General features: G+C 38.7%; 2 protein-coding genes across 5 annotated transcripts; both read left to right on the top strand.

The window, feature by feature from the left end:
• Window positions 1-13752: 13752 nt before the first annotated feature.
• LOC149404724 (uncharacterized) lies at window positions 13753-16356 on the top strand. The gene is made up of 3 exons (XM_089605346.1): window positions 13753-13883; window positions 14010-14192; window positions 15543-16356. The coding sequence occupies exons 2-3, from the start codon at window positions 14062-14064 to the stop codon at window positions 15946-15948; spliced, it is 537 nt and encodes a 178-aa protein (XP_089461472.1). The 5' UTR covers window positions 13753-13883; window positions 14010-14061; the 3' UTR covers window positions 15949-16356.
• Window positions 16357-23985: 7629 nt separating this feature from the next.
• On the top strand, window positions 23986-25768 carry DPMS2 (dolichol phosphate-mannose biosynthesis regulatory protein-like protein). 4 transcript variants are annotated; one of them, XM_089604924.1, is made up of 5 exons: window positions 23986-24099; window positions 24237-24320; window positions 24457-24524; window positions 25109-25211; window positions 25330-25768. In XM_089604924.1, exons 4-5 carry the CDS (start codon window positions 25122-25124, stop codon window positions 25492-25494), a joined length of 255 nt encoding a protein of 84 aa, XP_089461050.1. In that variant the 5' UTR covers window positions 23986-24099; window positions 24237-24320; window positions 24457-24524; window positions 25109-25121; the 3' UTR covers window positions 25495-25768. The 4 variants fall into 4 exon arrangements, with proteins under 4 accessions (XP_089461050.1, XP_089461057.1, XP_089461052.1 ...); XM_089604931.1 differs by lacking the exon at window positions 24457-24524; XM_089604926.1 differs by lacking the exon at window positions 24457-24524 and having other exon boundaries at window positions 25100-25211.
• Window positions 25769-27071: the final 1303 nt, after the last annotated feature.

Below are 27071 nucleotides of genomic sequence, written 5' to 3'. Positions count from 1 at the left end.
CTCAGATCTTATCCCGAATTCCCAAGACATAAGTATTTAGGCATCTATTTGTAGCCATTAACGAATGAGTCAAAAAAACACGGTAATATGACCTAGAAGTCTGTGACCACTTCAGGATTCAGATTAAGTCTCAATGTGACCATCATACCAAATGTGCAGAATGCTCCCCCGAGTGATGAACCTTTCACTTGTGTTTCACACATGTGATTTTAGATCAACCTTATCCAGGCATGGATCAATCACCAACCTTGTTTTAGCTCACCGCCCGAATTTAAATGCGCAACATGTAATTCAGTTTAATAACAACATATGCGATAGTTGTTATTGATTCTAACTAGAAAAAAACTCACTAATCAATAATGTTAATGAAGTAAACTTTCTATTATATTCAGTAATCATTCACGTTTATTTTATTATCTTCAGTGGGCAATATTCATAATAACTCGTACCATTGTGTAATGTTTAAAAGTTTTTTTAAATATCGCTGCAGTGGCGGTTTTTTTCCGATGTGGCAAGCTGGAATTTTTGCTGAAGATTAATGCTAGACTTCTACAACGATACTAAAATCCGTTGTAGAGACTAGAATTTGATTTAAAAAAATATATGCACTAGCTTTTTCGATTTTTCCGATTCATAGTACCTGAGAATAAACTAAAATTCTAAATGCAAATTTCCATGTAACACATATAAGCTAAAACATAATACATGCACCTCCGTGTCTATAATTTGTTTAGAAGCTAAGGAAGTTTGATGTAAGCTGATTTGCCGTTACTTCGGGCTTTTTGGTGATCAAGCTTGAAGTCAGCAAAAATTGTATAACACTCAAAACGTAAGAAAACAAAAATTAGAAAAAAAAAACATTACAATGATAATAAAAATAGTTTAAAAATAAAACTTTATGTTTATACCAATTTATCTAGATTGGATGGACAATTTTTTCAATGGTTCGAAGGACATCGCATTATCGTTCCAAAGGTAGAGGACAACGAGCATCCAATCCTTGTTTAAATTGTACGGCATCAAACTTAGTTGTCCCACTTTGCATTCTCGCACCACGTACTTTGTCAATTTTCTTGACTCGTTTGGACAAATGAGTATCACCATTGTTGCTTTCAAGGCAAGAACTCATGCTCGGTTCTACAAAATATATGTCCCGACTCCGCCTCTCTTTTTCTAGCTTGGATTGTAGAAAACCATGACAAACAAGTATTGAATTGAACAAAACATTATATATTGAATACTAATATTAGAAAAATCATATAAAAGAAATATGTACTTCATGTAAACCACTAAGTACCCCATGCTTATTTTCTCGTATTTAAAAAAATCTTAAATATCTTCAAATGTCATCGGAATCGGCATCGCGGCGAGACTTGCACAAACGTTGATATTGATTACACCCGCTTGTGGTAACATTACTTTGTTGGCATGTTGAGCGAGAAATTTAAACTTTGGATTGATAGGATCACTATCATAACCAAGCTTCAAGACTTATTTGACACTCGGACTGCGACTCCCTTTAGCTGTGTCTACTTCTATCAATCTCTTTGGCCACGGAAAAAACCCCATATGGCATCTTCAATGGTGCTATCTTCTTCGGTGTGAATTGACAATTTGGCATTTTTAATCAAAGCCGCCGCAATGACATTTCCTTCCTTAAAGGTGAGAAGTTAATTATGTCGCTATTCATGTAAGCTTCCTGATTCACATTAATCGTATCTCCATTCGCAACATCATCAATATGAATAAGACATTCGATGCTTTAATCTGGACTCGCTGTCACCGGCGTGATTGTATTTAATGAGAAACTTGCACAAACACTATAGGCTTTGTCAACAATCAGAGGATCGATAATTGCACGCTCTACTTCACTAACATGGAGATCACGTCAACATCGTGTTCTGAAAAGTGTTTATCTAAGAAAGTCACAGACATTACTAATACATTAATATTTAGCGTTATTACTATATCAGATAAAAAAGAATAAAAAATACTTGAAGAGACCGCTTCATTAACGTGGTTTTCAACATTAACAATGCCTTTATCATCAACAACCTTCTCATTGACATCTTTTTTCTCGTGATCGACACTACTTGGACGTATGACACTAGGTAACTCGACATTAGCATCTCCGACACTCATTCTTCCATATCCACTAAATGCTTTTACGACCCAATATTTTAACTAACTCATTTTGCGACATAGCTTAATTACTTCGTCACTCGGGATTGAATGACGAGAAAAGTACTTGAGACGCGAAGAGAATTTGGATTGTCCGCAAACTCGATCGGGATATTCACTAGTTCCCAAAGCTTCTTGCAAGATGTTTTTTTCCGTTTCCGGTACCCATGTCTCTTCCACTGCTTGTTGATATAACTTATGTTATATATAAAATCACTTGTAAATAAAATTATAAAATTAATTGCTATAATTAAATTAAAGGACTTACAACTTTTCTCTCTCATTGGTTTATCTTTGTCATTCTTGTAGTTTTTGGTCTTCCATTCGCGAGTCATCCCATAATACCTCATTTGTACGCTTTTAACCCATTTCGTCGTACTATTGCAAAACAATTATACAATAAATTAGAAAATAATTACTATATAAGGAATCACAAAAAACATATAAATCTAACATTTTGGGCTAGCTGGTCATGGTCGTGGTCGGAGATGGATGGTCGTGGTCGGAGATAGCTGGTCGTGGTCGGAGAAGGAATGAGAAGAGAGTGAGGGGTGGAAGCGACAGGTAGATAGAGGGTTGGGCAGAGAGAAAAGAGTGAGAGCAGAGAGTTAAGCGGAGAGAGATGGAAAGAATAGAGAAGAAGAAGAAGAAGAAGAAGAAGAAGAAGAAGAAGAAGAAGAAGAAGAAGAAGAAGAAGAAAAACGGTTTTAATAAAAAAAAAAAGGGGGTTTAAAAACACTTCTACAACAGTAGACAGACGGAGTACCTGTTTAGAAATCTCTTCGCAATGAAGGGTATTTCTCGCTGCGGCAAGATTTTGCAGAACTGTTGTTTGCCCAAAGGCATACCGGCGAGATTTTTCGGGAAATTTTTTTGTCTTCTCACCGCAACAAGATATATATACATCGTTGCGGCAAGATATTATGCAGCGGAAGCGTGTACCGCTGTAGAAAATCTCGCTGTAACTATATATGTATCTAGTTTCAGCGAGAAACAAGGACTAGTTGTATAAATCAAAATTATCTCATCTTTTTCACTTCGAAATCTCAAAACCTTACTTGGAAAACCATTCCAAACACCATTTCCACTCATTTTGTGTCGTCCTCACTTACAACTCTCAACTACACATCCAAATCTTGTAACTTCTACTTACACTTGTTATAAATGTGGTTCTCTTGTATAGCTTACTAATCAGAATGGGGTTTTTTTTTGCAAAATCTAGGATTTTTTTTTCAATGACGATGAGAAAATGGATGTGGGAGAATTGATTAAACGGGATATATTGCGAAGGTGTAGATGGGTTTTATGATTTCTCTTGAGAGAATATGATAGATGTGAAATCTTTATGTTGTCCTTGTATATGATGTGGAAATCACATGCATTTTTTTATTGATGTTGTTCAAGCCCATTTTTTCTACGATAAACAATGAAGACGATGATGTTGTAGATGATATGTGCGGAATGATGAATTATTTGGAAGACGATTTTGTTGAACGGGCGAAATTGTTTAAGTCGATGATGAATGATGAGGAGACATCATTATATGAAAGGCGTACAAGCTTTTCGAGATTGTTATATTATGTTACATTGTTCCACTTGAAGGGATCCGGTGCTTGGACAAATATTAGTTTTACACTATTGTTGGAAAGAGTTAATTAGGAAAATAGCCAACTTAAACGTTTGACATTGCTAAATAGCGAACCCTTTATATCCGTCAAAAATGAAATTAAAAACTCTTAATATAGTTAATTAAAGACAAAAACAATAAACAAATTAGAAAATGTTAATATCAAGAAAAGCATAACCCTTATATAATGCTATCTTCACAATTAAAAATTTAAAAAGGCCACCAGAAGCAATTACCACTAATTTTGTATCTCATTTGAGCTTTTTTTCTTTCTAATTTTCTCTTAGTTCATATCTTTGGATCTTCATGTGTTAATTGCTGATTTGCTTATCGTAGCAGCTTTTTTATATTTAGTTAGAAGAATGGCGTGCTTCTAATGTTTACTATAAATATAACATTTTTCTAAGTTGTAAATAGTGTGCGGGCTGCTTAGCCTGGCTGACGAGTTGGGTGTAAAGCTTTCCCTAAATGACCTGATTCGCATTATCACGACTAAGAAAAACTCCCGTCATTTCGGGACTTTCTATTTTTTCGTGGAAGCCTGCGACGACCATTATTGAGAGGATCCCTACGAGGGACGATAAATGGGCAGAGAGGTATTTTTATGTTAGGATCTCCGAGCTCATCGTGGATAGTTATGTCACTCTGATTCGCTTTAACTGTTCTAGGGGAACGCGTTAGGCTGTCTCTTTGCCTTAACTTCCTCTGTTATCTCAAGTATCTTTCTTACTCATATTGTTTTATGGTTTGTTGTGTAGTTTTTCTGAAGACTATCGCTTCGGACGATCAGTTTGCGGAGCTTGTTAGAACGCTTTGGAGTGGGACGGATTTACACAAGCGTGGTTTGACCGGGCTTTTCTTGGTTTAGAAACTCCAAGTAAGGATCCTCAACTCCTTTTACTCCTGATTGGGCTGGTATGAATTCTTGTTTCCTTTGTTGTAGCTATGGAAGACTTCTTTGCTCGGGCTGAGAAGATCCAAGACAAGCGAGCCCAGAGAGAGAAGGGGAAGACCAAGATCTAAGACAAGTGAGTCTGGAAAGGGCGAAAGCAGACGAAGATTCAAGACAAGAGGATCTGGGTGGAGGGCAAAGAAGGAAGCGACGCCGAGAGAGGCTGCCGCAAAGAAGGCTACAGAATAGGAAGCTGCGGCGAAAGAGGCTGCGCTAAAAAGGATGCTCCGGCATACTCTGTTAAGGGCAAGGAGATCGTGGTTGCTGGACGCTCAACCTGTGTCGTAGGCGGCCTCTAACGACTTTGATGTGGTGGTCACTCATGTGGTTGCTCATCCTGATCCCGTGCCGACAGGACCCTCGCCACCTGTGCGGGGTCGCAAGGGGAAGAAAAAGATCGAATGGATGATGAGGAAGAGGAAGAAGAAGGAGGAGAAGGGGAGGTCTCTTAAGTTCCTAAATAGGTCACCATAGTAACCCCGAAGGGGACGAAAGCCAAAATAGGTTCTTCTTCATAAAGGGAGACTCGAATTCAGGGCTCTAAACTCACAGTAGTGGCCAACTCCCTCTATGTTGATCTAGTTCGACTACAAGGGTTCGAGACCCTTGTACGATGACTCAATGGCCACAGTTGTTCTCCTTCAACAAGTCAACAAGCCCGGGATCAGGTTAGCCCCGATCAAGGTGTTGGTCGAATTCGAGCAATACTGCCGAGACCACGCCGCAATTTCCAAGATAGATGATCATGCGACTGATTTTATGATAAACTTGAATGTGAGTTTGACAAAAAATACCTCATTTTTTTCTTTTTTGTAGGCGACAACTGAGTTGATCCTTCTTCGGCAGAGGCACGAGATGAAGCACACATGGAGAGATGTACGCATTTGTTCAAGAGCTTCTTGAAAAGACTGAAGAGACCGAGACTAGGCGGACCAAGATAGAGGCGGAGATCGAGCAGCTCAAGAAGAAGGTGAGATGAAGCACATGGAGAGATGTACGCATTTGTTCAAGAGCTTCTTGAAAAGACTGAAGAGGCCGAGACTAGGCGGACCAAGATAGAGGCGGGGATCGAGCAGCTCAAGAAGAAGGTGAGTACTCGTGCAGAGAAGGAGGACGAGCTATAACTTGAACTCGCCGAGGAAAAAGAGAATGTCAAGGGGCTGAAGATTGATTACCATCGAGCTAAGACAGAGAGAGACCTCAATATCGAAGAGTTGAGCGAGAGGTTGGAGGACTACGATCGACTCAAGTCACATCACGATCGGCTCAAGCAGCCCTTTGGGGATGAAATGGAGAAAAAGGTGCGTGAAGGGAAGAAAGCGACCTCTGTCAAGTATCAGCGCGTGATCAGCACCATGAAGGCTCACCACACGGCCAAGGACAAGGCGAAGACTATCGAGCTCAATGTGACAGAGTGTTGCGCCAATATTTCTCTTCTCAGATCTCTGGCCAATGGGACGTCAACCATCGAGGGCGAGCTGAAGGATGCCGAAGAGGATCTGAGGGAACTCGAAGCAACCTTCACTGATAGTCATGACATTGTTCCTCCGCTCAACTTCTCTGACGTGGCTTTTACTCCTTACTCAGAGTTAGGTGGCTCTGATGTTGAGCAGGTGATCCCAGAGGGTGGGGGATGCCTCTCTCAATGAAAGGACACCTCTACCTATAGCCGAGACTATTTTCGTCGCGGAGACGTCGAGCCAGCAGGATCAAGTCCAACAGTAAGAAGAAAGAAATTTTATTGCATTCTACCCCTTTTTTTTTTATTCAGTTTACTTGATTTGTTTTCTAAACTACTTCGGCATACTGTTTAGCCTGGCTATGCAAATATGATTTCCGAATTCTAGGTACAATTTTTGCTTCATTCAAACTAAACCGTTGGAGGCGGTACATCGTACTGTTTTGCATGGGTGGGCCAGCACTATGTTAATGTTATTTTCCTTTTGATGGATATTTTCTTGTTGAATTTTTGTTTTGAGCTCGACAGAGCATATTTCTTATCTTTGTAAAAACTCCTTGCGGGGTGAGAATCGACTTGGATGTATGCGAACACGTGGATTCGGCTTAATGATTCCTAAGTCCCTTTGTCTTGTGGTGCGAGCTAAAGAACTTGGCTTTATCTAGGCGAAAAGGTTCGTCTTACAAGAATGTGGACGTACGAACCCAGCTTTAGTGCGCGGAGGTCATTCAAGATTTTACTTTGAAGCCTCAAAAAGAAAAAGCGAAGCGAGCTCAGGCGGGTTTTGACAAATATAAGGTGGAGAAGAGAGGCGACTGTGCCTTTATGGGCTGCCTACATACCCAATTAGCGGGATCAAGTCATGACGTAGTTCAATTATGGTCTGTTGTTTAGCATAAATATTTTTGCAAGTGTTGGGCATTCAAAGAGCGTGATACCAGGATTCCGTTCATTGTTTCCAGTTGGTAGCCTCCGGTTCTGACCATGTAGGTTACCCTGTGTGGCCATTCCCAGTTTATGCTTAGTTTGCCCAAGTTAGGTTCAACTGTGTTTTGAAAAACGCGCCTAATGACGAGTTCCCCTTGGAGAATCACCTCTCCCTAACCTTTGAGTTAAAATAACAAGCCATAGCTTGTTGATACCCTTAGACGCGAATCAGTTCCAGTTCGGGCCTTTCTTCGATGAAATCTAACTCATTTATGAGTGTTTCATTATCCGTTGGTTCGTTCTGCCAAGCCAATTCGATGCTCAAGCTTGTCACTTATATCTCAGCTGGTATAACGGCATGCATTCTATATACTAATGAGAAGGGTGATTCGCCGTTGGCTCAACGAGGGCTCTCCCTGTATGCCCATAATGATCCAGGGAGCTCGTCCGCCCACCGTCCTTTCTTTTCTTCCAGTCGCTTCATAAGGCTGCCGACGATAGTCTTGTTGGCTACTTCTGCATGTCCATTCCCTTGCGGATAGCGAGGGGTGCACTTGCTCAGCCTGATTCCCCATCTTTCGCAGAACCCTACAAAGCGAGCTGAAATAAACTGAGATCCATTGTCGGCCATTATTTATCTTGAAGATCCATGGCGAAAAATGATAGTTTTCCAGACGAAACCTTCCACGTGAACGTCCTTCACAATTGGGAAGGCTTCGGCCTCGATCCATTTAAAAAAGGAATCTGTGATAATGAGACAGAACCTTCTCTTGTCGGGAGCTGGGGGCATACGTCCTACTATATCCATTGACCATTTCATAAAGGGATACAGCGCGTAGACGAAGGATAACTCCTCCGCGGGCTGCCTGACTATTGGTGTGTGTCGTTGGCATTTTTCGCGTTTCATAGAGCATTGCGAGCTATCGGCTTACAATGTGGACCAAAAATATCCCTGCATTTTGGCCTTGAGAGCAAAGGATTGACCTCCCGTATGATGTCCACATTCGCCGCTGTTGATCTCGCTGAGAACTCGATCTGCCTCGTCTCACCCTAGGCATCTCATATATGGTCTGTAGGTGCTCCTCTTGTATAGCTTCTCATTTATGATACAATATCTCGCGCTTATAGACTTTAGTTTGTGAGCTTCTTGCTTGTGTTAGGTGGTAACTCCCCATATTTGATGTACCTGGTGATTGGTGTTCGCCAGTCCACCTCTTCTATCGCTATGAAATTGACTTCCATTGATATACTAGGTGATTCTATTGCTTCCATGGGGATGACCCTTTCATCTTTGGATAAGACGTGGAGACGAGTGCGGCCAATGCGTCTGTAATTATGTTCTCGCCTCGGAGAATCTTACTGAGTTCGAAATTGTCAAACTTCTCGGCGAGATCACGGACGCGTAGTTCTTCATTTGCTCCTCACATGTATCGAATTCGCTGTGGAACTGATCGGCCATGCTGAGATTGCACAATGCATTCACGTTTCTCACTCTGTTACCTTTTGCAAGGCATAATCCAGCGATTAGGGCCTCGTATTCGACTTCGTTATTTGAAGCAGCAAACTCCAATCGAAAGGACTATTCGATTACTTCTCCTATGCGAGAAACAAGCCGTATTTCGATCCCAAACCATTGCTTCGAGGATGCTCCATCTACATTGAGTGTCAAAACTCCCTCTGGTTTCAAATCTTCCTCCTGGTCGGCCGAGAACTCAACGAGAAAGACGGCGAGGACCTGAGACTTGGTACATGTCCTCATCCGATATTCAATGTCGTACTCCGAGAGCTCAATCGCCCATTTGGTCAATCTTCCAGATTGGTTTGGACTGTGGAGGACAGTCCGCAATGGCTGGGTGGTCAATACTACTGTGGGATGCGATTGGAAATATGGTCGCAGTTTCCTTGCTGATACCACCACGGTCAGTGCCAGTTTCTCGATAGCGAGATATTGGGTCTCCGCGTCCTCGAAACTTTTATTGATGTAAAAGATGGGTTTCTGATTTCCCTTTTTCTTCTCGAACCAGTATGCCACTGACTGTGGCTGGTGATACAACAACATAGAGGTATAAGGGTTCTCTTTCCATGGGCTTGGCCAGTACAGGTGGAGAAGCCAAATATTCCTTTAATTGCGTAAATGCCTTCTCACAAGCCTCATTCCGGTATGTTTCTTGATATAATTGAAAATTGGGAGACACTTATCTGTCGATTTCAAGATGAACCGGTTTAGCGCTGCCACCCTTTCGGTCAATCGTTGTTCCTCTCACTTATTCCTGGGCAAGGGCATTCTTGTTAGTGCTAAGATTTGGTCGGCGTTTGCTTTGATGCCGTGCTGGGTTACCAAGAACCCATGAACTTTCCTGACAATATCCCGAATGAACACTTCGTAGGGTTTAGTTTAATCTGGTATTGGTTTAATACCATGAAACATTCCTCTAGGTGCACTATGTGCTCCGTGTCGCAGGTAGACTTCACCAACATATTGTGAATGTGGACTTCCATGGTCTTACCTATTTTCTCTTCAAACATTTTGTTCACGAGTCTTTGATAAATGGCGCCTGCGTTTTCCAGACCGAATGAAATCACTATTTGTAAATAGATTCCTTTATATGTGATGAAGGCGGTTTTATCTTGATCATCGGGATGCATCAAGATCAGGTTATACCCGAAAAATGCATCCATGATAACATTTTATGTCTGACGGTTGCTTCGACCAACTGATCAATATGCAGAGGGGAAAAGTGTCCTTTGTGAATGTCCTTTTGATATTGGTGAAATCTACGGATACCCTCAATTTCTCGTTCTTTTTCTTTACTACGACCGTGGTTGCTAACTCGTCCGGGAATTTAATTTCTCGGATTGATCCTGCCTTCAACAGTCGTTCTACTTCGTTGTTGACTGCTTTAGCCCTGTCTGGGCCAAGCTGCGTGTCTTCTGCTTCACCGGTTTAAAACTTGAAACGGCATTCAACTGATGGGACGTAATGCTTACGTCAATCCCTGGCATGTCTTCAGTGGTCCAAGCGATGATCGACTTATTCTCTTTTAGGAAACGAATGAGTTGACGTCTTAATTCGCCCTTCAGTTTAGAACCTATTCTTACCAATCGTTCTGGGTTGGACCCGTCGATCTAGATCTGGCTGGTCACCTCTGGGCGTGGGTGATCTTGAGTTTCAAGCTCGTTATCCCCATCACCATGTTTAATAGGTGAACTAGGTTCGTTAATAGCCATTAATTGCTATTGATCGGGCTGATGTCCAAGCTTATACACGCTTAGATAGCCAGATCGGGCCGCCGACTGATTCCCTTTTATTTCTTTTACGTCTTTCGGGGTAGGGAAACAGATGCATTGATGGTAAGTTGATAGGACTGCCCTCATGGAGTGAATCCATGGCCTTCCCAAAATCATGTTAAATGTTGAGGGGCAATCTAACACGACGAACTCAACGAGCTTATTCTCGCCACCTACTTAGACAGCTAGTTTTATACACCCGATCGCTGAGATCGATTTTTCATCGAATCTGGTGAGTTCCACCGAGCTTTTCTCGACCTGGGATTTATTTATGTTCATCTTTTTTAGGGTACTTAGATAGATGACGTCGATGAAACTTCAATTGTTGATGAGAATCCGAGATACTATACAGTTCAATACATCTAGAGTCAGTACGAGCGCGTCGTCGTGGGGGCCATCGAATGACTATGACACGCTTTCACTGAACTTGATCTGATCATCGCATCGATTGACTGGACACTTGGTGGTGGTCCCGGTAATAGCCCGACGTTGGTGAGCCTTTATAGAATTCATTGACTCTTTGCAGAGTCGAGAACCTCCTATGATACAGTCCACTCTCTTCTTAGCTGAGGTACAAGCATGAGCTTGGGCCCAATTAACTTGTACTAGGTCAAATCCCTTGTGCGTTAGAAGGGGGACGAAGTCCAATATCAACAATAAGAAATAAAAAAAAATTAAAGAAAAACAAAGAAAAAATAAAATAAAAAAGAAAATAATTAATTTTGTATTCTAAAAAAATTCAAATTCGGACGATTTTTTCTCAATATTTGTCGATATTTAAAATGTTTTAACTATCAAAATATATCGATATTTTGTCGATATATCGCCAATATTTTTACGATATTTATAAAACGATAATGGTTATAGTTGATATTTTACCGAGTCTATTAAAAAAAACGTTATATCACCGATATATAGCTATATATCGACGATATATTGAACCTTGGCTAGCCCATTGTTCAAAATATCGCGATATATCATTTTTCTGGAGAGTATCGGTAAAATATTAGCTATAATTGTTATCGTTTTATAAATATCGATATCTTTTAGTAGTTAAAAAATATAAAATATCAAAAAATATCAACAAAATATCGTTCGAATTTGAATTTTTTTTAATAAAACAAAATAAAAAATTCACTATTCGCTTATTTTATTTTATTTTTTTCTTTATTTGTGGTGACAAACTCGACTGTGATTTCTTCTAATGTGCTATCAAAGTCCGACTCAATGTCGCAACTCTTGTCTTGTCTACTGCATCACTCTGGACTGGATCAGTTGAACGCTCTTCACAGGTGGTGAAGGCTATGAAGCTGCTGAGTTTGTCTTCCTCTTCAGAATCTTCATCACTCCAAGTGCTTGTGTTGTAGCTTTTGTTGCTCTTCTTGAGTGTATTAGTACATTCTGCTTGGATGCGACCATAGCCATGACACTCTCGGCATTGAATACCCTTGGACTTTCCCTTCTGATCCATGGAACTTTCACCAGCTTTGAACTTTTACTGGAAGTTAAAATCCGGGCTGTTTTGGGAAGTGTCTGAGACAAAATCTGCACCACTAGTCTTTGAGTTGTTGTTGAGCTTCTTCATGTACCGGCTAAAATTCTTGGCAAAGAGGGCGATGCTTTTGGCCAAATCTTCATCTTCAAACTGTGCCACAGCTTCAGATATATCAGTTTTAGGGCAATTCCCTTATTCTTTGGTTCATGATGACTTTCTTCAATAGACATCTCAAAGGTTTGGAGTGAAACCATGAGTTCTTCCAGCTTCATGATACTTATCTCTTTAGCTTCTTCAATGGCAGTGACTTTGTAGATGAATCGTTTAGGGAGTGATCGCAGTACTTTCCTAACAAGTTTCTCCTCCTGTATTTTTTCACCCAGAGTAAACGATTCATTAGCTAAGTCGCATAATCGGACATTAAATTCCTTAATTGTTTCACTATCATCATCTTCAGATTTTCAAATTTTGTGGTAAGCAATTGGAGTCATGACATACGTACCGTACTAGTTCCTTCATGTTGGATTTGAGGATAGTCCAGGCATCTTTTGCTTCTTCACGTGTGGAGATCAACTTGAAGATGTTGGCATCTACAGCAGCGAAAATTGCATTGAGCGCTTTGGAATTGTGGTTGGCAAGTTTTTCTTCTTCGGCCGACCACTCAATCTCAGGCTTTGGAGTCACATTCTTTTCTGCATCAGTGGTAGTAAGGTGTTTCCAGCCTGTCAGGATAGCTCTCCGAGCTCTTTCATTGAGAGACTTAAGAAAGGCTTTCATACGAGCCCTCCAATATGTGTAGTTAGTCCCGTCGAGGAGAGGTGGTCGTCTGATTGAAGATCCTTCCTTCGTGAAGTCCATCTCGATAAAAACAGATCAGTAGAGATACAGATCACAATCAGAGTGATAAAGTGAACCGCTCTGATACCAATTGAAATTACTAAATCTGTGCACCTGTCTCAAAAACTGTTGCAACTGTTAATACAACAGTTGCAAAATTTAACGAGATATTAACGAGATCGAGATATATGCATAAAGTAAATAGAACACATAAATTGGTGACCCAGTTCGGCAAGTCAAGCCTACGTCTAGGGGGCCTTTACCCGGTGGAAAGCAAATTTATTACGATCACGTGGTATGACAAGGATTTACACTCAACAACTCCCTCGCTGGCTACCCAACTTACGGCTACCTTATTTGATTGCAACTTAGGTTCCCCCTAAGTTCGAGATCCTCTCGATTCCCACAGAATATCTCTCCCGAGATTTCTAAACACGTGTTTCCCGTTTTTTCAAAGTATGAACAAATACCCGTATATGAGCATCCAAGCTAGAGAATATACACATCAAGAAAGTTTGAACAACACGTTCAAAGCTCTCAAATAAAAAAAATAAAAAATAAAAAGCGCTCAAAGATAAAAACTCCCGATTAAATTTTGTGTGAAGAAAATTGTGAATAGAAGACCTATTTATATAGGCTGTAAATGAGGTCTTCAAAGTCGACTTCAGTTTAAATCTCGCTGAAATTTTTTGCAAAATCGAATTTGGAAAGTCAACAAAATAAGTTGACTAAAACTGTCACCCAGAAAGTCGAGACCGCGTGTGCAACGCTTCTAGAACGATCTGAAATCGCATCAGATAAAATCCAAAAAAATATGATATTATGTCTTCACAATATATATTATTTTGCCAAAATTACATCGTCAATTTTGCAACAATATATGTATCAATAAAATCAGAATTTTGGTATCGGTATCGATATCAGTTTTTTAATCTTTGGGCTAGCCCAAAGCTCGGCTTTAAAAAAAAATTAATAAATCAAACTTCTGCACGAACCTGCAACGTACAGTTGCGATCAACCGAGGCCAGAAAGCAAGGGACGTGATATGCCTGTGATCGGTGACAACCGAGGATGTAAAACGACGTCACTGCAGCCTGGCGGCTCTGTAATCAAAACGGTGACTCAACGAATCTCATATTTCTTTCTTCCTCCGTGTTTGCCTTGCGAGGAACGAAACCAAGAGACAAACTCTTGTCAAATAAAAAATATTCAAAACCCAACATATCGTCTCATTTATCTTCAGAGGCAAATATACAAACATCTCGTAGGGAAGAACACGGAAGCCGAGAAAGAGGATGGTTTTATGGGAAATCACTTTAGCAACAGCATATTTCTTGGGTCTGAAGCGCACTTACAGACTGGCCTTGAGGATTCAGCGCCGTCTCATCAGCTCTAGATATCCTAAGATTCGTCATTTTGCTCACAGGTACTTCAATTTTACTTTCTTCTTTTTTTTTTTTGCGCTGTGTTTGAGTTGGTTTAGATTGGTGATCGTTGTGGTCATTTTGATTTGTACAATTACTAATGCCCAGAAACGGTTTTTATTTATTTATTGCGTTTGTGATTTTAATAAGGAGACATTTGCTATCTTGTGAGGGAAAGTGACAAGAATATGAGGTTTTTCAGCGATCACAGATTAGCTGATTAGGCATTTGCCAATAAGAAGTCCCTAGATAGAAAATCCAGGGCTGATAAATGTTCCATTGATATATGTTCACTCTTTTTTTTTCTTATATATATAGCTCATGGCAATACGGGTAATCTGAGTAATCCCTCCTCATCTGAGTTTTTTTTAGTCACAAACTGTTTTGTTTTCTACTCCTCTTATTGCTCTACTAAGTTCTCATATAGTGTTAACGATTTATATTCAACTCAATAATTGTGGCATCAGAAATTAGCATGCCTTTGTATTGTCCTACGTGATTGTAAAGTGTCTTACAACGACAAAGACATCTCATTTTTCTGTTCTTCCTAGTGTCTCGACTGATTACACAGAACAGAACCACCAAATTACTCTTCTGATTTCCCATTGGTTTTGAGATGAGCCCTATTACATGATTAGGTATCAGAGGCAAGTGGGTCAAGAAGCGCCTTGATTTACCTGGTTTGTTTCACTTGTTCAGCTCGTGTCAAGTAATATCACTTGAGGGATTCAGACATGGATTTTTGAAAGACCGTTGGAGAATTATCGTTACAAAGACAAAGACAAACAGAACACTCTGGATTTGCAGACTTAGACCGAAACGAAACTCCCATAAAACTGTTTAACCTAAAAATATTGACTCCCAACTGCATTAGATCTCCTGTACTTGTAATCCAGAACCGTTGAGCAGTTTCTCTCTTTCTTTGGGTTTGTTTGGAACATGGAAAATAGAATGGAAAGAAAAATGGAATCCTTCGTATTTTCCATTAGTTGTTTGGATTGAGGAAAATAGGTGGGAAAATGTATAACTGAAATGGGATTCCATTTTCCATGGAAAATGAAATCCATCCAAAATTTCCTTCTTTTTCCATCATACTTTCCATGACTCCCAAATAGAACATAGAAATTTAATATTCTATCTATTTTCATTTTCCCTCATATTTTCGCTTTCTCTCGCATTTTCCTGGTTCCAAATGGAGCCTTAAAAAATGAATGAATTCTATTCACAATTGAGAATGTGTTAAATGTGTATGAGCGAAAGAAATGCGACTTGTAGAATATCAATATTTTTGGTTTCTGACTAATTTCTGTATACTTTTTTTTTCCGTATCTATGCATCCTTGTATATCATAGACGAAGCCGGACGATATTCGACGTGGCACTCAAAGTTCACTACAAGACCCAGGAAAGAGACATAGAAGTCGGCCGAAACCTCGGGAACTTGATACTGCGGTGGCTCGACCGATTCAAACCGTCGGCTCACATCCGGGGCCCGCCTCCCGAGAAACCGTCCCCCGGATCCAGCTCCACCATAACAAGCACGGCCAAGCCAACGAAAACGCGATCCAACGATAGCGCAACCAAAACCCAAGATCCAGGACGACACCTGTTCACGGCGCGCGAAAATTCGTTGCCTGGCATATCGATAATGCAGGTCCCGAAGCCTCTAGGGAGAACGAGCCAACACAGGCACATTTGTCTCTCTCGGCCCGGAGGAGTTTTTCGGAAGGATGTTATGGAGTGGATGCAGAGACGCTGATCGCCCGCTTCGTTTTGGAGAATGTTCGAGCGAGATTGAAACTCTGCCGCAAGAATTTTGTAAGGCCATTTGTTCGTTTCATATGATTGTGACTATTCTTTTGGTTGTCAAATCTTTCTTTTTAGAAGACGCCTCTCAGGTTTATAATAAGAGAGGGATATTCCTTGAAGTTGGACATGAAGCTGAGCTTTTTTGTGTTTCCTTGTTCTTTGTACTGGTAATACAACTGTTTTGATAAGAAACCATGTTCTTTTTACTTTTCTTTTTCTTTTTAGTTTAAAGTTTGGTCATCATGTAAAAGTATGAGCTAAATTGTTCTGTAAACGAATAAAATAAAAATGAAGACTTTGTTATCATAGAAAATTTTATGGACCAATCTATTTTTTCCTATTTATTTTTCATACACGATCTATATGAAATAAAAAATAAGCCTGTGAATTTCATCTAACTTTCTGCTTGCTCAAAATTCCGGCGAAAATTCTATAGAATTTCAAAATGCTGATTTGAAAATTTTGCAGTTAGAGAACTTTAGAAACTCACAAGCTTTCTTCGGTATTTTTTCGTAAGATTTCGCTTCTTATTTGTTTACATCGTTGTTTTTATCAGAACTTTGCTGAAATAACTGAGAAAATAGTGAATATTATATTAGAATAAAAACGAAAAAAATTGCAGTTTTGTTGGCTGGAGAGTGGCAACAACGAAGTCGGCCATTTTTCGTTGGTATTAGAAGCCCTGCTTTTAACTGGTAATTCTATTATCAAAACCTTTCGGAACCATAATTTAGTCTGGTAACACATTGAAGCAAACCCTCAACGTATAACATTGTAGCTTTTGTATATTTTTATCCATGGAGGAAAGAAAAGTTTATAAGCTGTTAACGAATTTGAGGGTCTAAAAAAAACCATGGCAGCTCCCTTTCAACAAAAGAAGAGGTAAAGTCGGAATGAGAAGCAACAAAAATTATATCATCTAAAAAATGTTCATCATTCAACATCCAACGCAGAGGCTCTTGAAAAGTCTGTTTCTCGCTTGGACAGGAGGTTATTTTGTCTCCGGAGTCCATATTTCCCATACCATCAGAGTGTAATGGATTGGGTCAACACTTCTTCAACTAGAGGACAAAAAATGAGATCGCCCGCGGAGGTACCTTGGGCAGCTGTGCAAAAAAAAACTGACACCATGAATGAACTCAAAGATGTAGTTGCGGAGGTACCTTCAGCGTTACTTTCAGCGCTTCCAAATATTTTCCCATTCACTTTTTGCTTCAGGAGATGAAATGCTAGTGCCGGCGGGTTTTTGAACAGTTTCATCGTCTTATGGTACCTGCTTTTGACGGAGTATAGACCTCTGGCTATTGAAAAAAATTTATCTTTCAGCGTTACTTTCAGCGCTTCCAAATATTTTCACATTCACTATTTGCTTCAGGAGATGAAGTGCTAGTGCTGACGGGTTTTCGCACAGTTTCATCGTCTTATGGTACCTGCTTTTGACGAAGTACATACCTCCGGCTATTGAAGTGTCATCCCACATCGATATATATATATATATATATATATATATATATATATATATATATATCCTTTTGCTAGTGATCTTGGGAAGCCTGGAATTCCTTATGCTTCAAGAGGCAGGAACTTGTCTTTGATCAGCACCTCATTCCATTCTGGGTAGCTTGGATGAGGTCGTTTTGGTAGCCATCTGTCCTCGAATGCTTCTCCACCCCTTTTACTAAAATCTTTATGCCCCACAAGAGAGATAGCCAAGCATATGAACCAAGAACGGAGCCATTTGGGTGATATTTCCAATAACTCTTGAAGCTAGAGATTTTGGAGACCTAATTGTTAGGATTTGAGCCATAAATTTGACCTAATGAGAAAGTAATTAAAATTACAGATAACAGAATTAACACACATAATTTTATAGTGGTTCACTTTCAATGCAAAAATTACATCCACATGGCGATACTAAAAACCCAAAATGAAAGTGTTTATATTTGTCTATTTATTGCGATTAACAAAGAATATATGCCGCATAGAATATATATAGAGGAAATCTAGGGCAAATAGGTACAAGTATTAAATTTCCAAAATACCATCGGTTAAATATTTATAATTTTTTTGTTTTTTTGCCAAAGGGGCTCCCGCCTTCTGTGACCTCGGGAGCAGGATCTACCACCCACTTTTAGCCCTCACATCAACCTGACCGTGCATATCGATCCACAACATAATCATTGTACCTTCATAGTCATTGATGATTAACAAGGACAAATAGGTACAAGTTTGAAATTCTAAAAAACCATCGACTAACTACCATTATAATATATTTTTTTTGCCCAAGGGGCTCCGCCTCTATGACCTCAGGAGCGGGATCTACCACTCACTTTCAAACCTCACGTCGACTTGACCGTGCATGCATAATCATTGTACCTTCATAGTCTTGGTGATGAACTAGGAAAGATAGGTACAAGTTTGAATATCCCAAAATACCATCGACTAACTACAATTATAATATTTTTTTTGCCCAAGGGGCTCCACCTTCTACGACCTCAGTATTAAAATAAAATATAAAAATAAACAAAAATGCGTTAGAGGGGTAGAGAATTTAGGCAAATGATAGAGAATGAACAATTTTTTTTAATTTTTTGAATACTATATAAAATATGATGTTTGTTTTTTTTAATTTTGCCCATCAAGATGGCTTATATGTGCATTTCCATCCATTTTAACGGACAAGTAATAACGATGGAAGGATATTGCAACATTGAGTATTTTTCCCACAACTTTTTAAAAATAGGTATTAAACTGCAACAAATCGAAAATATTGAGTATTTTTGCCGCCAATTTATCTAATAATAGGTACATAATCTTTAAATTATTTAATCACTTGAAATTATAATTATAAATTAATACTAAGATTAACACAAATTTAATAAAATTATAATTATAAATTAATATTAATTACTATAAATTAAGCTATATTATAATTTTGGAGAAAATAGCGGCATAAATACCTAATGTTTTCGGGGTGTTACATTATATACTCAATGTTTAAAATTGATGGGATAAATACCTAATGTCAAGTATTTGTATCTCCGTTGATATCAGCGTCGTCAATTTGGATGTCAAAACAAGTGAGAGGTTGTGATGGTCAATAAGCATTTGAAAACAATTTTTCTGTAATAGAAATGTGGATTTTATCTAACATTTCGAATGAAAACATAAAATAAATCCTATAAATAGAGAAACCGTAAAAACAATTCTGGATACAACTAATGAAAACATAAAACAAATCCTGTAGCCCCAAATTCGAAATCCCTGGCTTCAGAATAACGAAATCTCCAGTTTTGATCTTATTCTCCTTCTTCTTCTTCTTCTTCTTCTGGATAACTTCAGAAACGCACGAATGGGAGATGCGAATCGTGTTTCATAAAGAGTAGTAGCAATATGAATTGAAGGTGGCGAATGAAGAGAGAGGATTCGCAATCGTGGGTTCGTAGGTGTTTCTGTGGCGTAGCAGTGGTTGAGAAGAAGTCGTGGACTGATTTGAATCCCGAGAGAAGGTTTGTTAGCCGCTACAAGGGAAAGGTAATAAATGAAATGGTGTTATTTTGGTATTGACTCAATCCCGACAGGAATTGTTCTTTAATTTTTGTTTTCGTGATCTTACTTTTAGAATGAGGGTGCGTGCACTGTTTGGGAGTGAATAGACCCTGAAATGTGTGAGAAATCAAAGCAAGTGATACTAAGATTGCTCAGAAGATTAAATCAATTGAAATTCGAGATTGGAAAATACATGATGGTGAATGAAGAAGAATAATCAGTTAAACATATGAGTGAATGTCGCAGCTTCCATTGGAGATCTGTTTTGGCTGTTTTTGTGTTTGTGATGATAATTTTATCTGTTATGTTGTTGATATATTTGTTTTGGTGAATGTCTTAGGTTGTTTGGAGAATGTATCCGCTGATTTTGGTGAATGTATTAGCTTAATTTTACTTAATTTATTAGCTTGTTGTTCGCAGCTTCTTGTTTTAATAATATAGTCTGTATCAAGCATTGATTTGGTGAATTTGATTTGGTGTTTTGGTGAATGTATTAGCACTGTTTTGGTAAATAAATAAGTGTTTATTTTGATATGAACACTGGACATTATGGACAGAATGAAATATGATTTGGTGAATTTGATATGAACACTGATTTTGCACAGATTCATTTTGCACACTGAATTTGATATGAAATCTGATTTAGTGAATTTACACGATTCATAATGAACATAATGGACATAATATGAACACTGATTTTTCATAAGATTCATAAAGAACATAATGGACATAATCTGTTCACAAAACACTGACCATAACATCAAAAGTTGACACTGATTTTGCATAATATCGAGCACATCTTTACACAAAAGTTGACACTAATATGTTCACATCTTTACACACCAAAACCAGGTTCTTAACTGTTTGTGAAACATCAAAAAATTGGCAATCAAAAGCAGGTTCTTTCTTGTTGCATTCCTTTCTTCTTTCATTTTTTTCTTGTTGTCTCTTCCTTCAGGTGGCTTGTGATGATCCTGCTGCATTCCTTTCTTGTTCTCTCTTCCTTCTTTCATTTCGTTTGACTGTCTCAGTTGTCGGGTTGACTTTTGCTGGCCTTCCTCTTTTTTTTTTGTTGGACTAACTCCTATAGTATACCATTCAAAACATATTATTACCACACAGCAAGCATTGCTTAACATAATTTGATTATGTATATACTTGAACCACTGCTTCATTGGAACATTATCTCTTCGAGTGGCCAACTTGTTTACAGTTGCTGCAGCGATTGACTTGACCTTTTCTACTCTGCTTTATTGGACGTTGAGGCTCAAATTCAGGATGTATTTCATCGTTCTTTCGGTTTCTTTTCTTTTTTGGACGTTTCAGGCAGAGTTTGTTCAAGTGGTGAAAGTATAGAGTTCAAACCTGGTTGTGGCCATTTATCTGGAGTCGTCATTGGCTCAATTATATCAGAGTAGGAAACAATATATGCCTCTTTGGTTGTGTAGTTGCACGTGCACATGCCTTTACAATATCCTTTCAGAAAGCATCCATCAAAGCCAAGCATAGGTCTGCACTCCTTATTGAACCCGTCTTTACATGATTTCAAGCATATGTATACTCTCCCAAAGACTCTCTTACCATCAATAAGAGAAGTCTTTAGTAGATTTGTGATACCTGCAGAAATTGGTCATAAATAACCTACTAAACAGACATAATTAAACAGACCTATAATTAAACAACATGTCATCAAACATACCTGGGTTATTACTTGTCAACTGCTTACAATAATCCTCAAGCGCAACAAATTGGGTCTTTCACAGATCCTGCAAGCATGTCTCTAGCCATATTCCTAGCCCTGTAGACGCACTCCGAGACACGTTGCGGAACTTAGATGATGCAACCATCTCATTGAAGCAACTGTAATTCATGGTTGGATTCAGCCTGAATCGCTCTAAAAAACACTTTGATTACCATCGACTGGTGATATGTTTGTTGTAAAAAACTATGCCAATGTTATGCGTATCTACCAAGGTGTTCACTCTCACTGTCTTCTTGTCCGAACAATTAACCTTCTCATATAAGACCTATTTGCAACCAAGACCCTTGTATTTTGCTCTTAGTCTAGTCGTCATTTAACACATAATGAAATTCTCGATCACCTTTGATGAACTCTTCTCTGAACACTTCTCTTGAATGCACAATAGAAGGGAATTCCATACCCATTTTGAACCTGAAATCAGTGGGATTTCTGCGTGGGTTGTACTCTCTCCTGCTCCTCCTTGTGCTTTAGGTCTTCTTCATCACTGCAGATGTTGTCAAGGTCATTCTCATCCCCAACTCCATTAGAGCCGTCATCACCATTGATGTGGACGAGATGTTGTTGGAAATTGAGTAAAATTAAATAGATGTTTTAATCAGCTCAATTTAATTTGTTCACTAAAAGACAAAATAGTGTGTTGTTGATTGAGAAAGTGAGTTTGTGTGTGGGAAAGAGTCCCACATGGAACAAAATACTAAGGTGAATGAGAAAGTGACGATCCGGACAGGACGAAGTGACGAAGTCATTTCAGTTCGACTGGGCGAGGTCGACTGGACGAAGTGACGAAGTCATTTCAGCTCGACTGGGCGAGGTCGACTGGACGAACTGACGAAGTCATTTCTGCTCGACTGGGCGAGGTCGACCTCCAGGTGAGCTCGAATCCCAGGCGAGCTCGACCTCCAGGCGAGATCGACCTCCAGGCGAAACGGCACGATCCGCGAGCTTCTCGCGGCGATTCTCGCCAACGGTCGCGTCTCCTCATTTAGTAGTTATTTTTAGTTACCGTTCGAACTAACGGTCACGTCGCTTCGAAACGAGCTATCGTTTGGCCAACGGTCGTGTCGTTTGCGACTATAACCGTAGTTCGACCGAAACAGTGCGTCTGTTCGTCGAACCTCTTCGCGAACAGGTACGATTGCTTATATAATCCGACTTCGGATTCAGTAATCTATACAGGTTTTCGAACCAACTTTCTCTCTTCCCGAAACACTTATCCAGAAACACAGTTCTTGCTTATTTTCGGATTTTCACTCTGTCTTGGTGCAGTCCGAATTAGGCTTGTCGTATCCTGCGGTATTCTTGTACAGAAACCTTAAGACATTTTGGGGTACTCGAAATACTATATGGAAAGCGTTCCTATGCGTGATTCAAGCCTCGAAGTCTTCAATTTCGAAGAATTATCTAACAATCTTATAGTATCTTGTGCTATGGCTACCGAGGCGTCTGTTTCAAGTCTGAAAGTGATGAGCCAGGACTTCGTCAAGTTAGATCGCTTCGACGGCACTAACTTTACTCGCTGGCAAGACAAGATGATTTTCTTCCTCACCGCCAAGAAGATCTTCTACGTGCTCGACCCGACGTTGGTGCCCGTCCCAGAGCCGACGGACGAAGATGATGACGAACTCAAGGCGGACCGGAAGAAGCGTCAAGAGGACGAGCTGCTGTGCCGGGGTCACATTATAAAATAAACGAGTTTAAATAAGGAATGCTTTTAATTTTTTATTTTCACGGGTAGGGTCTGATATTATAAGACTCATACTGATTCACCGTTTTTCTTGGTCAAATATGGTATATATGTTCTTTTAAATATTATTTCAAAAGCTCTTGATGTTCTTTCAATATTTTTTTTTCGTAAACGCTATGCATGACTAATTACGATTATTAATTTATTATGACAAAAATTTTAAAATTGACTTTTTCTGATTTTTTTTTTCTCATTAGGATAAAGCTAGTTCACTGAACTACAAGCCTTCATCAAAATGATTACAATTATTAGGAGGATTTTAGTAATAGATTTTGAATTTTCATTTTGATTTCATGTCGAAGATCATCTGAAGAGTATAAAATTTAGAGAGTTTAGAGAGAGAAGTGAGAAAATAAGAAAACGTGTTTGGAGATAGAGTTTTTAGGCCTGTGCACGGTCCGGTCCAAAACCGGTCAAAAAACCGGACCGGACCGCTCAAAATGGTCCAAAAAAACTCACACCGGACCGGACCAAAAAAACTGTAAAAACCGGATCGGATCGGACCGTTTTGAATCGCTTAGACCCGACCGGATCATTTTAACCGTTTAGACTGGACCGGACCATTTAAACCGGACCGTTCTAGACCGTTTTGAACCGTTTGAACCGTTTTGAACCGTTTTACATAATTAAAAAAAAAAACCATTAATTTTCCACCAAAACAAAAACATATAGTCATGTATGGGAGAGAAATACATGCACAAATGTCTAATTTGGCTAATTGGACATTAATTTTTTTATTTTTTATTTTTTTTAATTTTTTTTAATAAATAAACCGGTCAGGTCCGATTTACGTTTTTTACGATTTTTTTGCACCGGCCTAAGAGTTTTGTCCTAAAAATTAAAATGCAACAAAATTTTATTGGTTAAAGTGTGTAAATAAAAAGACTGGAAATAAATTTTATCAAATATGAATGGGGTTTAAACTATAATACCAGAAAGTATAAGGGCTAGCCAAGTAAGAAAAAAGAGCCCGTTTTGCCCTCCGCATTCTTCATTTCTCTCTCTCGGCATGAGTGTGAAGAATCTTCGATCGCTTTGATAAACAGGTGAAGATCTTCTTCTTCTTTAAATTATTGTTTCGTTTATTGGATCTTTATATTGCACTTTGATTTTTTTTTTCTTGTTCATATTTTGGAGTATCGGTATCTTAGATTCCTTGAATTTTTTTCTCCGTCGCGGACAGCCATAAACAGAGCACGACGCGAGACACGCCGCAGAACTCGTGAGCCTCAGAGATACGTCTTTTACTTTCGGTCGTAGATCAAAGGTAGAGTTCGAGACGACGCTTTGAATCCTTTATTAAATTCCTTAGCATAGGATTTTAGACGGAATTATTGATAATGAAAGGTCAGAATTTGGGAAATTATTGAACTGAGTGATGAATATGAGTTGTAAATGTACAGTGATTAGCAGTCTGTCTGTCTTGGAAGAATTTCCTCTTGGATTGCAGGTTATTCAACGAAGAGAAAAGGTTTGTTAAGTCAATTAAAACTAAACTCTATGTTTTCCAATATCAAAGAACGGGACTTTAGATTGTTTAGAAGTCTGTTCATCGTATTTTAACAAAGAAAACATGGTGTGGATATAGTGGAATTGTAAAATTTCTCTTTTCCTTACTCAATTCTATGGGATTGTATGATCATACAGAGGATATTCTATAATTTTGTAATGCTGCATTAAGTATGAGTAGCAATGCCCGAGTAATTTATGTGTCATTAGAGTTCAGTGCCCGGTATTACATATTGGAGCACAGTTTGTGTTGGCCGGGTTTTCATGTACCCGTGAAACTCGCCATCCACTGTTCAGTTTGAACATTTGTGATCTGTGAACTTATCCGAGTTGAAATGTGGTAAGTCTCTCCTCTGAAAAAGAACTTTGAAATTCGTCACGCGAAAATCAGAACAAATTGATTCCGTTTACTTTAGTCTTTGTTCTCTTTTGAACTTGATGATGCTATACAACTTAGAACCTGAAGTTTGTTTACTTTTTTCAGAACCCCTTTTTATCTTTCAGTGTTTTATTGCGATCATCGCTTATGTGTTCTAGTGCTGATAGGTGTTTATCAACAATGGAATTGGCGGACAAGGCAGTTGGGTTCTTGTTATCGCTCATCAGTCTCTCCATTTTCACTTACTACACGTTCTGGGTCATCATTCTGGTCAGTCAATCACTCTTTTTGGCCTTCTAAGTCTGAACCTTAAAACTCCTTTCAACTATTGCGATCACTTCTCTAGTGTAACGTCTAACGTGATATGTTCTGTTGACGTTCTTTTCAGCCTTTTGTGGACAGCGATCACTTCATACAAAATTACTTTCTGCCTCAAGAGTTTGCCATATTGATACCCATATCCGCCGGCGTGGTTCTGCTTTGCTTCTTAGCAGTATTCATTGGACTAGTGATGCTCAAATCGGAGAAGAATAAGAAGAACAAAAAGGCGTGAAACTGAGTATTTCTTCAACCATTTTCTTTTAATGGTCTATAGAATACGTATACTGTTCTTTAAAACATCTAAAAGAGGGCTTCGTGCAAAAATAAACAAGAAATACTTCTATGCGTGTAATTTCGTTCAGGCACTTGGAATTTTCGTGCTGTTTTTTCACCTTGTCTTTTTTAAATGAAAGATGTCTTAGCAGGGGAGATTGAAAGAAGTATGATTTAAAGCTGTTGACATTGAAATGGACATGAAAAAGAGAATTGACTTTCTAGTTTATACATAGTTTTGGTAATTAATTACTTTCACCGCATCTTTTTCCTTATTACATGAACCACAATATTAATGTCAATTTCGATTAATATCATCGCACCTTTACCCGTTCTTATGTCCTTTTATAGATGATGTTATTAGAAAATGTTTTAAGATATCAATTTTTTTTTTTAATAAGTTTAGCGTAAGTGCCCTTAAATTAAACTGTATCTTATATGTATTTTGAAAGAAAGCATCAAATTTGTCATGACTAGATATGTAAAATTCATTTTTAGATTTTTATAGGCAATTCATTGGTATTTTTAACACAGGAAACAATCACCAAAAATCTTATCTTTCTATTTTTATTTATTTAAATGTATTCAAATTTATCCCAAATTTTAATGTAATTTATTTAATTCTTGTAACTTTTTAATGAATTACTTTGTTTCTATTATACATCTTTAACATACCCTAAAAGTGTATCAAACTTTCGTGACGTGTATTGCGTTTCCTACTGCCACATCATCAGTGTGTTTTTTTAGCAAGGATTGAAATGCCGACGGCCTAAAAAATCGGAAATTGCGATGGCCGATAGAAATTGCGAAAGAAAAATAAAGAAATTTGAAAAATTGTGCCAACGGAAATTTCGATAAAACACGAAAATACCGACGGAAATAATGTTGTATAATTATGAATATAACAAATAAAATCCATACTTGAGACACGTAACAAAATTAGTTTCAAACACACACATAATAAGTTTAAACTCCAAATTCAAGTCTCCAACACACGTAATAAGTTCACACATCATAAAAAAAAAAACATAAACAAAAGGTCCAAAACACTTAATAGGTTCAAAAACAAAGATAAGTTCAAAACACATACTAAGTTCAACATAGATAAAAAGACTCAATAGTAGGTGGAGTGACGATGGGATTGATAGTAACCTCCGGTTCGTGCTTGGAGATTATAGTAGTCAGCCCATGTGATTGGTAGTTTACGAGATGGCTGTCGTAGTTAAACTGGTTATCTCCAACAACACTGCAGAGGACGGGATACTGAGGTAATGCTCCATGAAGCGTCTTGATCGTATATCCAACAATTTGAGGCGAACCATCATCTACGGTGTCCATGTGGGTGGGGAGGGAACATGTACATGCACATGCACTGGATAAGAACATGGGTAAGAATACCTTCACCGTAGGATTGAAGCGACATTTGGTCTAACGACATTGAGCCAAATTGAGTTGTTATGGAGTCACATCATAATCAGTATAGGTCATGGACATGGTGGAACCCATCTTCATTTGTCTACCACAACTGTATTGCTC

The sequence above is a fragment of the Urtica dioica genome, chromosome 2 (assembly GCF_054948205.1).
Source record: "Urtica dioica subsp. dioica isolate 48M chromosome 2, U.dioica_male_clone48M_v1_H2, whole genome shotgun sequence".
Lineage (NCBI taxonomy): Eukaryota > Viridiplantae > Streptophyta > Magnoliopsida > Rosales > Urticaceae > Urtica > Urtica dioica.
Note: the sequence above shows the minus strand (reverse complement) of the source record. Positions and strands in the feature narration are given on the sequence as shown.